We start from the raw sequence: 12,500 nt of genomic DNA, 5'->3' as shown, positions 1-12,500 counted from the left end.
CCTAAATCAGCAGTACTGAGACTCTTGATTCCCCATCACCATTTCCCTGGTGTTTAGGAAGAGGTTTACTGTCCCCCATCACCATTTACTTGGTGTTTTTGAAAAGGTTTGCTGACAACCCCCCACAGAGCAATCCTCTGATTGACCTCCCTGATAGATTGTGGTGATGATGTGTGAAAACAGGACAACATCTCTCATTCTCTCATTTCCTCCCTCCCTCTCTCATTTTCTCTTTATCTTGTTTCATTTTCTGAGACAGGCTCAATTGCTCTAAAGTGTTCTTTGCTGGAGCGTGTTGGTGTCTGTGTGTGTGTGTGTGTGACAGACAGCAAGAGAGAGGGAGAGACAGGTACACACACACAGAGAGAAAGAGAGACTAGTAGAGAGCGAGGGAATGTAGCAGAGTGAAAACCGGTTAAGATGTTAGTGGCCGACTGTCTAAGATGCAAACACCTCAGAGCTATTTGCATGGGATGAATTTGAAATACCTACAGACCTGCAGTGGTGTGTATTCATGAGTGCCAAGGGAAGCCAGGCTTCCCCCCCCAAACTCTACCAAGAACATCCTAAATAACTCTCTTTAGTCTCTCTGTGTTTCATACTTTTCATTCAACAACATTGGTTATAATATGGCTTTTTCTTCTGGATTGACTTCTCTGGTCATTTGTCCCACGTATCTTAATTTGCTCTCTCTGTTGTCGCAGAGAAATGTCCAATTTGCATTGCAAATTGTAGTGTTTTCAAAAAAATCAAAGGCTTCTAAAGTTTGTAGCTTCCACCTTAAAATGTCAGACTTGATGTGCCCTAATGAAAAAATGTCTAATAATTATAATCCACTTTGCTGCAGGATTTATTTTTCCTGCTGTGAGAAGCAGGGTCAAATTATGATAGAGCATCTGTAAATGTTGAACTGACTGAACTGCAAACGTTGCTGATCTCAGTTCAGATTAGGAAGTGTACAAATAAACTGAACTGATCCTACTGGGATGGGATAGGAAGGAAGGAGAAAGGGAAGAAGGGAGGGAGGGAAGGAGGGGGAGGGAAGAAGGCCATCTTACAGCTCTCAAATAAACACCTGCTGGATGAACAGAACCCTCAGTTCATAAATACATGAAGACATTTGGTCAAACAGCTGTAAAAATGTTACACCACTGACAATACATCTTAACAACACACTGATCAAAGGCCTCACACAGAGTGATATCAACAAGGGTCCTGAACAGCAGTCTGTGTAATGTGGATATAACCTCTTCTTGTACATTATGGTTCTCAGCAGGGTTGTGTTCATTAGGTGCCAAACAGAATAAAAACTGACCCAAACAGGGAGGGACTACCTGGACGAATGAGAAACATTCATTTTTCCCCTTTTCCGTTGCAAACCAAATGACTAATGATGATAAATACAATCCACCTGTGTGTAATCAAGTCTCCGTATAAATGCACCTGCACTGTGATAGTCTCAGAGGTCCGTTAAAAGCGCAGAGAGCATCATGAAGAACAAGGAACACACTAGGCATGTCCAAGATACTGTTGTGAAGAAGTTTAAAGCCGGATTTGGATACAAAAAGATTTCCCAAGCTTTAAACATCCCAAGGAGCACTGTGCAAGCGATAATATTGAAATGGAAGGAGTATCAGACCACTGCAAATCTACCAAGACCTGGCCGTCCCTCTAAACTTTCAGCTCATACAAGGAGAAGACTGATCAGAGATGCAGCCAAGAGGCCCATGATCACTCTGGATGATCTACAGCTGAGGTGGGAGACTCTGTCCATAGGACAACAATCAGTCGTATATTGCACAAATCTGGCCTTTATGGAAGAGTGGCAAGAAGAAAGCCATTTCTTAAAGCTATCCATAAAAAGTGTTGTTTAAAGTTTGCCACAAGCCACCTGGGAGACACACCAAACATGTGGAAGAAGGTGCTCTGGTCAGATGAAACCAAAATTGAATTTTTTGGCAACAATGCAAAACGTTATGTTTGGCGTAAAGCAACACAGCTCATCACCCTGAACACGCCATACCCACTGTCAAACATGGTGGTGGCAGCATCATGGTTTGGGCCTGCTTTTCTACAGCAGGGACAGGGAAGATGGTTAAAATTGATGGGAAGATGGATGGAGCCAAATACAGGACCATTCTGGAAGAAAACCTGATGGAGTCTGCAAAAGACCTGAGACTGGGACGGAGATTTGTCTTCCAACAAGACAATGATCCAAAACATAAAGCAAAATCTACAATGGAATGGTTCAAAAATAAACATATCCAGGTGTTAGAATGGCCAAGTCAAAGTCCCGACCTGAATCCAATCGAGAATCTGTGGAAAGAACTGAAAACTGCTGTTCACAAATGCTCTCCATCCAACCTCACTGAGCTCGAGCTGTTTTGCAAGGAGGAATGGGAAAAAATGTCAGTCTCTCGATGTGCAAAACTGATAGAGACATACCCCAAGCGACTTACAGCTGTAATCGCAGCAAAAGGTGGCGCTACAAAGTATTAACTTAAGGGGGCTGAATAATTTTGCACGCCCAATTTTTCAGTTTTTGATTTGTTAAAAAAGTTTGAAATATGCAATAAATGTCATTCCACTTCATGATTGTGTCCCACTTGTTGTTGATTCTTCACAAAAAAATACAGTTTTATATCTTTATGTTTGAAGCCTGAAATGTGGCAAAAGGTCGCAAAGTTCAAGGGGGCCGAAAACCTTCGCAAGGCACTGTATACAGGGCATTCAGAAAGTATTCAGACCCCTTCACTTTTTCCACATTTTGTTGCGTTACAGCCTTATTCTAAAATGTATTAAATCGTTGTTTTCATCATCAATCTCCACATAATACCCCATAATGACAAAACAAAAACAGGTTTTTAGATTTTTTTTTGCAAATGTATAACAAATAAAAAACTTAATCACATTGACATAAGTATTCAGACTCTTTACTCAGACCCTTTGGCAGCGAAGACAACCTTGAGTCTTCTTGGGTATGACACTGCAAGTGTGGCACACCTGTATTTGGGGAGTTTCTCCCATTCTTCTCTGCAGATCCTCTCAAGCTCTGTCAGGTTGGATGGGGAGTGTCGCTGCACAGCTATTTTCAGGTGTCTCCAGACATGTTAGATAGGGTTCAAGTCCGGGCTCTGGCTTGGCGACTTAAGGATATTCAGAGGCTTGTCCCGAAGCCACTCCTGTGTTGTTTTGGCTGTGAGCTTAGGGTCGTCCTGTTGGAAGGTGAACCTTTGCCAAAGTCTGAGGGTCCTGGCGCTCTGGAGCAGGTTTTCATCAAGAAACTCTCTGTACCTTGCTCCATTCATCTTTCCCTTGATCCTGACTAGTCTCCCAGTCCCTACTGCTGAAAAACATCCCCACAGCATGATGCTGCCATAGGGATGGTTTTGGCCAGGTGATGAGCAGTACCTGGTTTCCTCCAGAGGTGATGCTTGGCATTCAGGCCAAAGAGTTCAATCTTGGTTTCATCAGACCAGTCAGAGTCCTTTAGGTGCCTTTTGGCAAACCCCAAGCCTGCCGTCATGTGCCTTTTACTGAGGAGTGGCTTCTGTCTGGTCACTCTTATCATAAATGCCTGATTGGTAGAGTGCTGCAGAGAGGGTTGTCCTTCTGGAATGTTCTCCCATCTCCACAGAGGAACTCTAGAGCTCTGTCAGAATGATCATTGTGTTCTTGGTCACCTCCCTGACCAATCTCCCCCATTGCTCAGTTTGGCCGGGTGGCCAGCTCTAGGAAGAGTCTTGGTGGTTCCAAACCTCTTCCATTTAAGAATGATGGAGACCACTGTGTTCTTGGGGACCTTCAATGCTGCAGACATTTTTTTGATCTGTGCCTCGACACAATCCTGTCTCAGAGCTCTACGGACAATTCCTTCGACCTCAAGGCTTGGTTTTTGCTCTGACATACACTGTCAACTGTGGGACCTTATACAGATGGGTATGTGCCTTTCCAAATCATGTCCAATCAATTGAATTTACCACAGGTGGAATCCATTCAAGTTGTCGAAACATATCACGGATGATCAATGGAAACAGGATGCATGTAACGGGATTCGTCCTCCTCTGACGAGGAGTATGAGAGATCGGACCAATGTGCAGCGTGGTACATGTTCGTCATGTTTTAATGAACAAAATCACTGAACACGAAAATACAAAATAACAAATAGAAAGACAGAAACTAAAACCGAAACAGTTCCGTGTGGAGCACACAGACACAGAAAACAATCACCCACCAAACACTGGTGGGGAAAGGCTACCAAAGTATGATTCTCAATCAGAGACAACTAACGACACCTGCCTCTGATTGAGAACCATACCAGGCCAAAGTCAAAAACCAACATAGAAAAACGTACATAGACAACCCACCCAACTCACGCCCTGACCATACTAAAACAAAGACCTAAATAAAATAACTAAGGTCAGAACGTGGCAATGCACCTGAACTAAATGTCGGGTCTGATTAAGGTATTTCTGTTTTAGATTTGTTTTTATAAATTTGCAAACTTTTCTAAAAACATGTTTTTGCTTTGTCATTATGGTTTTTACATTTTTAAATTGAATCCATTTTAGAATAAGGCTGTAACATAACAAAATGTGGACAAAGTGAAGGGCCCTGAACAAGGCAGAAACCCACTGTTCCTAGGCTGTCATTGTAAGTAAAAATGTGTTATTTACTGATTTGCCTAGTTAAAAATAAATAAATTACTAACAGAGCATGAGACCAGGTAGCTGATACCAACATTCTTTTTTACATTTGCATATCAAAGGTCACCAGTGGTCATGTGATGTCATCACATTACGTAATATATGAGATTTCAATCAAGGGTGACACCTCATTACATTAACCCCTATGTGTGTTTCTCTGTAGAAAAGCCCTGTTCTCTGTTCTGTTCCCCATCATTAATAGGTTGAGATCACTTTATTGGTCAATTGCACCCAAGGTCCAACCTAAATTTTACTTCCACTTCTAATTCAACCATTCTGAAAGACACACATACACAGATTTTGGAGAGGTGCATGGTTAGGGGTTTAGTGCCTTGCTCGAGGGCACAGTGACATCATGGCACCTAGGCATTGGTTGCCAGCTCTTTTCGCGACAGGAAAACCGGGATGCGAACGGGCAACCCTCCGGTTGCTGGCTCGCCTCTGTAACCGCTAGGCTATTAACCCCCTTGTGTGTTCTCTCTGTAGAGAAGCCATGTGCCCTGTTCTGTTCCCCTGTGGGGAGAGATGCCCCATCCTGGTGGCAGAGAGAGTGATGGATGGAACACCATGTGGACCCTACGAGTCAGACCTGTGTGTCAATGGCAGGTGTCAGGTACACACACACACACACACACACACACACACACACACACACACACACACACACACACACACACACACACACACACACACACACACACACACACACACACACACAATACATGGGTGTCAGAACAGGCAGACTTGTGTGTTGATGAAGAAAAAGGAGGTGATTTGCACATCCCTCACATGATAATCCTGGTGCTGTGCTCAAAGAATACTAAGATAAAGAAATGCTAAGACATTCCTGTAGCCATTAAGCACTGGGGAGCAGCAATACTCTGTGTCCACTCTCTCATTTCCTTAGAAGTGCGGATGGCAAATAGCTATGAACGGAGCATTGTTTCTGGCTACTCCTCCTACCTTTGGCCTTCCTCTACTGCCTCACTCCCTCTGCCCTGTGACAGAATCCCTGCAGTTAAAAGAGATGTGGGACCTGTCAATTTCACCAGGTCAATGGAGAAGGGTTTTCTCTGTAGGTCACTAGAGAAGGGTTTTCTCTGTAGGTCACTAGAGAAGGGTTTTCTCTGTAGGTAACTAGAGAAGGGTTTTCTCTGTAGGTCACTAGAGAAGGGTTTTCTCTCTAGGTCACTAGAGAAGGGTTTTCTCTCTGTAGGTCACTAGAGAAGGGTTTTCTCTCTGTAGGTCACTAGAGAAGGGTTTTATCTCTGTAGGTCACTAGAGAAGGGTTTTATCTCTGGTCACACTAGAGAAGGGTTTTTCTCTCTTTCACTAGAAGGGTTTCTCTGTAGGTCACTAGAGAAGGGGTTTTTTCTCTGTAGGTCACTAGAGAAGGGTTTTCTCTCTGTAGGTCACTAGAGAAGGGTTTTCTCTCTGTAGCTCACTAGAGAAGGGTTTTCTCTCTGTAGCTCACTAGAAGGGTTTTCTCTCTGTAGGTCACTAGAGAAGGGTTTTCTCCCTGTAGGTCACTAGAGAAGGGGTTTCTCTCTGTAGGTCACTAGAGAAGGGTTTTCTCTCTGTAGGTCACTAGAGAAGGGTTTTCTCTCTGTAGGTCACTAGAGAAGGGTTTTCTCTCTGTAGGTCACTAGAGAAGGGTTTTCTCTCTGTAGGTCACTAGAGAAGGGTTTTTCTCTCTGTAGGTCACTAGAGAAGGGTTTTCTCTCTGTAGGTCACTGTAGGTCACTAGAGAAGGGTTTTTTCTCTGTAGGTCACTAGAGAAGGGTTTTCTCTCTGTAGGTCACTAGAGAAGGGTTTTCTCTCTGTAGGTCACTAGAGAAGGGTTTTCTCTCTGTAGGTCACTAGAGAAGGGTTTTCTCTCTGTAGGTCACTAGAGAAGGGTTTTCTCTCTGTAGGTCACTAGAGAAGGGTTTTCTCTCTGTAGGTCACTAGAGAAGGGTTTTCTCTCTGTAGGTCACTAGAGAAGGGTTTTTCTCTCTGTAGGTCACTAGAGAACTGTAGTCACTAGAAGGGTTTTCTCTCTGTAGGTCACTAGAGAAGGGTTTTCTCTCTGTAGGTCACTAGAGAAGGGTTGTCTCTGTAGGTCACTAGAGAAGGTGTTTTTTCTCTGTGATTTAATTGGTTTATATGTCCTGTTTTCTCTCTAGGTCTCTTTCCCCCTCTCTCTCCCTCTCTTACTCCCTCTCTCTGTACTCCCTCTCTCTCTCTCTCCCTCTGTTTCTTTCCTCTCTGATCTGTCCTGAGCTCCAAAATGTCTTCTCACAATCTCCTCTCTCTCTTACTCCCTCTCTCTCTTCTCCCTCTTCTCCCTCTCTTACTCTCTCTCTCTGTCCTGAGCTCCAAAATGTCTTCTCACAATCTCCCTCTACTCTCTCTTACTCCCTCTCTGTCCTGAGCACCCAAATGTCTTCTCACAATCTCCCTCCTCTCTTACTCCCTCTCTCTCTTTGTCATGAGCTCCCAAATGTCTTCTCACAATCTCCTTTGTCCTCCCTCTCTCACAATCTCTCCCTCTTACTCTCTCTGCCCTGAGCTCCCAAATGTCTTCTCACAATCTCCCTCTCTCTCTTACTCCCCTCTCTCTCTCTCTGCCCTGAGCTCCCAAATGTCTTCTCACAATCTCCCTCTCTCTTACTCCCTCTCTCTCTCTGCCCTGAGCTCCCAAATGTCTTCTCACAATCTCCCTCCTCTCTTACTCCCTCTCTCTCTCTCTCTCTGCCCTGAGCTCCCAAATGTCTTCTCACAATCTCCCTCTCTCTCTCTCTTACTTCCCTCTCTCTCTCTGTCCTGAACTCCCAAATGTCTTCTCACAATCTCTCCTCTCTCTCTCTGCCCTGAGCTCCCAAAAAGTCTTCTCACAATCTCCCTCTCTCTTACTCTCTCTCTCTCTCTGTCCTGAACTCCCAAAAGTCTTCTCACAATCTCCCCCTCTCTCTTACTCCTCTCTCTCTCTCTGCCCTGAGCTCCCAAATGTCTTCTCACAATCTCCCCTCTCAATTCAATTCAATTCAATTCAATTCAAGGGCTTTATTGGCATGGGAAACATGTGTTAACATTGCCAAAGCAAGTGAGGTAGATAATATATAAAGTGAATATATAAAGTGAAATAAACAATAAAAATTAACAGTAAACATTACACATACAGAAGTTTCAAAACAATAAAGACATTACAAATGTCATTATATATATATATATATATACAGTGTTTTAACAATGTACAAATGGTAAAGGACACAAGATAAAATAAATAAGCATAAATTTGGGTTGTATTTACAATGGTGTGTGTTCTTCACTGGTTGCCCTTTTCTCGTGGCAACAGGTCACAAATCTTGCTGCTGTGATGGCACACTGTGGAATTTCACCCAGTAGATATGGGAGTTTTTCAAAATTGGATTTGTTTTTGAATTCTTTGTGCATCTGTGTAATCTGAGGGAAATATGTCTCTCTAATATGGTCATACATTGGGCAGGAGGTTAGGAAGTGCAGCTCAGTTTCCACCTCATTTTGTGGGCAGTGAGCACATAGCCTGTCTTCTCTTGAGAGCCATGTCTGCCTACGGCGGCCTTTCTCAATAGCAAGGCTATGCTCACTAAGTCTGTACATAGTCAAAGCTTTCCTTAATTTTGAGTCAGTCACAGTGGTCAGGTATTCTGCCGCTGTGTACTCTCTGTGTAGGGCCAAATAGCATTCTAGTTTGCTCTGTTTTTTTGTTAATTCTTTCCAATGTGTCAAGTAATTATCTTTTTGTTTTCTCATGATTTGGTTGGGTCTAATTTTGCTGCTGTCCTGGGGCTCTGTAGGGTGTGTTTGTGTTTGTGAACAGAGCCCCAGGACCAGCTTGCTTAGGGACTCTTCTCCAGGTTCATCTCTCTGTAGGTGATGGCTTTGTTGTGGAAGGTTTGGAAATCGCTTCCTTTTAGGTGGTTATAGAATTAAATGGCTCTTTTCTGGATTTTGATAATTAGTGGGTATCGGCCTAATTCTGCTCTGCATGCATTATTTGGTGTTCTACGTTGTACACGGAGGATATTTTTGCAGAATTCTGCATGCAGTCTCAATTTGGTGTTTCTCCCATTTTGGGAAGTCTTACTCCCTCTCTCTCTCTCTGCCCTGAGCTCCCAAATGTCTTCTCACAATCTCCCCCTCTCTCTTACTCCCTCTCTCTCTCTGCCCTGAGCAACCAAATGTCTTCTCACAATCTCTCTCTCTCTCTCTCTCTGTCCTGAGCTCCCAAATGTCTTCTCACAATCTCTCTCTCTCTTTTGCTTTCTCTCTGTCTCTCTCCCTCTCGATCTCGCTCTCTTACTCTCTCAGGCCTGCAAAGGCAACGTTTTAATTGGCTGGGAGGTAACGGTGGCATTGTACCACTTCCTGTTTCTGTAACAATACAACAATACCTACAATACACACAACCTAAAGAAAAATAATGGAATTAAGGAATATATAAATATTAGGAGGGGCAATGTCATAGTGGCATTGACTAAAATACAGAAGAATCTTAGGTCCTAGAAGCAGAGCTGACTTATCTGTCAGTACCATCTTGACACTAATAGCTAAGCACTGGGACACCAGATGAGAAAATAGACAGACATTGAAGACAGGATGTAGAGGATAGAGGAAGTGAGGGAGCTTTCAGAAGAGAAGATATTGTCTCAAGACAAAAAGTAGGTATGAGAGACAAAGGAAATAAGATGGTAATCATTATAATAAAATGGACATATTTAGACCAGTCTTTTCACCTGCTTTACACTGTAAGAGGGGGATTCTTACCTCGTCTTGGCCATTTTTCTGGCCCATTCTTGGGACTCATAGCCACAGACTCAGTGGTGGATAAAAGTGTGTGTGTGTGGGTAGCATAGTTTCCGAAGGAGTAGCCAGCTGTTGTCAATAGATACTGGTCATCTGCTGAGCCAGCATTTGGTTCCCTACACATAGGAGACATTATGTGTCATGCTTCCCTCTACACACACATATCATAGGCCACACACACACGCACACACACACACACAGATACATGTCTGTGTGTCTGTGTCAATAATTTGTATCCATATTTTGTATTTCCTGGATTTATCCTCTCTTTTCATTGGCCAGTAAGAGGGGATTTCCCCTCAGTGTTCTGACGGCCAGCATTAACAAATAAATAACCAGAGAGAGAGATATACTTTACTTTTTGTCTTCCTTTAATGAGCCGTCCTCATTACACTAAAAACACCACAACCCCCCCCCCAAAGAAATGCATTCAGTGCCACCTCGACATAATCATATTACCCAGTAGAATCAATACATCCTCCAGCATCACATTACACAGTACGATATAATACACCCTACAGCACCACATTACACAGTACAGTACAATACATCCTCCAGCATCACATTACACAGTACAGTACAATACATCCTCCAGCATCACATTACAGAGTACAATATAATACACTCTCCAGCACCACATTACACAGTACAATATAATACACCCTAAAGCACCACATTACACAGTACAATAAACCCTCCAGCACCACATTACACTGTACAGTACAATAAACCCTCCAGCATCACATTACACAGTACAATATAATACATCCTCCAGCATCACATTACACAGTACAATATAATACACTCTCCAGCACCACATTACACAGTACAATATAATACACCCTCCAGCATCACATTACACAGTACAATATAATACACCCTCCAGCACCACATTACACAGTACAATATAATACACCTCCAGCACCACATTACACAGTACAATAAAATATAATAATACACCCTCCAGCACCCTCCAGTACAATATAATACATCCAGCACCACATTACACAGTACAATATAATACACCCTCCAGCATCACATTACACAGTACAATATAATACACCCTCCAGCACCACATTACACAGTACAATATAATACACCCTCCAGCACCACATTACACAGTACAATATAATACACCCTCCAGCACCACATTACACAGTACAATATAATACACCCTCCAGCATCACATTACACAGTACAATATAAACCCTCCAGCACCACATTACACAGTACAATATAATACCCCCTCCAGCACCACATTACACAGTACAATAAACCCTCCAGCACCACATTACACAGTACAATATAACACACCCTCCAGCACCACATTACACAGTACAATATAATACACCCTCCAGCACCACATTACACAGTACAATATAATATCCTCACAGTACATCACATTACACAGTACAGTACAATAAATCCCTCCAGCACCACATTACACAGTACAATATAATACACTCTCCAGCACCACATTACACAGTACAATATAATACACCCTCCAGCACCACATTACACAGTACAATAAACCCTCCAGCACCACATTACACAGTACAATACAATACACCCTCCAGCACCACATTACACAGTACAATATAATACACCCTCCAGCATTACACAGTACATTACACAGTACAATATAATACACCCTCCAGCACCACATAATACACAGTACAATAAACCCTCCAGCACCACATTACACAGTACAATATAATACACTCTCCAGCACCACATTCACAGTACAATAAATCCAGCACCAGTTTACACAGTACAATATAATACACTCTCCAGCACCACATTACACAGTACAATATAATACACCCTCAGCACCACATTACACAGTACAATTACACAGCACCACATTACACAGTACAATATAATATCCCCTCCAGCACCACATTACACAGTACAATATAATACACCCTTCCAGCACCACATTACACAGTACAATATAATCCAGCACACATTACACAGTACAATAAACCCTCCAGCATCCAGCACCACATTACACAGTACAATATAATACACTCTCATTACACAGTACAATAAACCCTCCAGCACCACATTACACAGTACAATATAATACACCCTCCAGCATCACATTACACAGTACAATATCCAGCACCACATTACACAATAATATCCCCTCCAGCACCACATTACACAGTACAATATAATAACCCTCCAGCACCACATTACACAGTACAATATAATACACCCTCCAGCACCACATTTACACCATTACAGTACACAGTACAATAAACCCTCCAGCACCAGTTTACACAGTACCAATATAATACACCCTCCAGCACCACATTACACAGTACAATATAATTACACTACAATATAATATCCAGCACCACATTACACAGTACAATATAATACACCCTCCAGCACCACATTACACAGTACAATATAATACCCCTCCAGCACCACATTACACAGTACAATATAATAAACCCTCCAGCACCACATTACACAGTACAATATAATACACCCTCCAGCACCACATTACACAGTACAATATAAAACCCTCCAGCACCACATTACACAGTACAATATAATACACCCTCCAGCACCACATTACACAGTACAATAAACCCTCCAGCATCACATTACACCAGTACAATATAATACACCTTCCAGCACCACATTACACAGTACAATATAATACAGCCTCCAGCACCACATTACACAGTACAATGCCTTTCAGCACAATTACACAGTAATACAATAAACCCTCCAGCACCACATTACACAGTACAATATAACACCCTCCAGCACCACATTACACAGTACAATATAATACACCCTCCAGCACCACATTACACAGTACAATAAACCCTCCAGCACAATACACAGTACAATATAATACACCCTCCATCACATTACACAGTACAATATTACAGCACCACATTACAGTACAATATAATAAACCCTCCAGCACCACATTACACAGTACAA

The 12,500-nt window shown here is 42.6% G+C and overlaps 1 protein-coding gene across 1 annotated transcript in view; it reads left to right on the top strand.

Moving 5' to 3' along the window:
• LOC135534246 (A disintegrin and metalloproteinase with thrombospondin motifs 17-like) overlaps positions 1 to 5,270 on the top strand; it is a 24,903-nt gene extending 19,633 nt beyond the window's left edge. Inside the window, exon 7 of the mRNA XM_064961330.1 lies at positions 5,193 to 5,270. Coding sequence (XP_064817402.1) covers positions 5,193 to 5,260 — 68 coding nt within the window. The 3' untranslated portion in view covers positions 5,261 to 5,270. The remainder of the gene's footprint in view (positions 1 to 5,192) is intronic.
• Positions 5,271 to 12,500: the final 7,230 nt, after the last annotated feature.

Source organism: Oncorhynchus masou, unplaced genomic scaffold (genome assembly GCF_036934945.1).
Source record: "Oncorhynchus masou masou isolate Uvic2021 unplaced genomic scaffold, UVic_Omas_1.1 unplaced_scaffold_3196, whole genome shotgun sequence".
NCBI classification, from domain to species: domain Eukaryota; kingdom Metazoa; phylum Chordata; class Actinopteri; order Salmoniformes; family Salmonidae; genus Oncorhynchus; species Oncorhynchus masou.
Note: the sequence above shows the minus strand (reverse complement) of the source record. Positions and strands in the feature narration are given on the sequence as shown.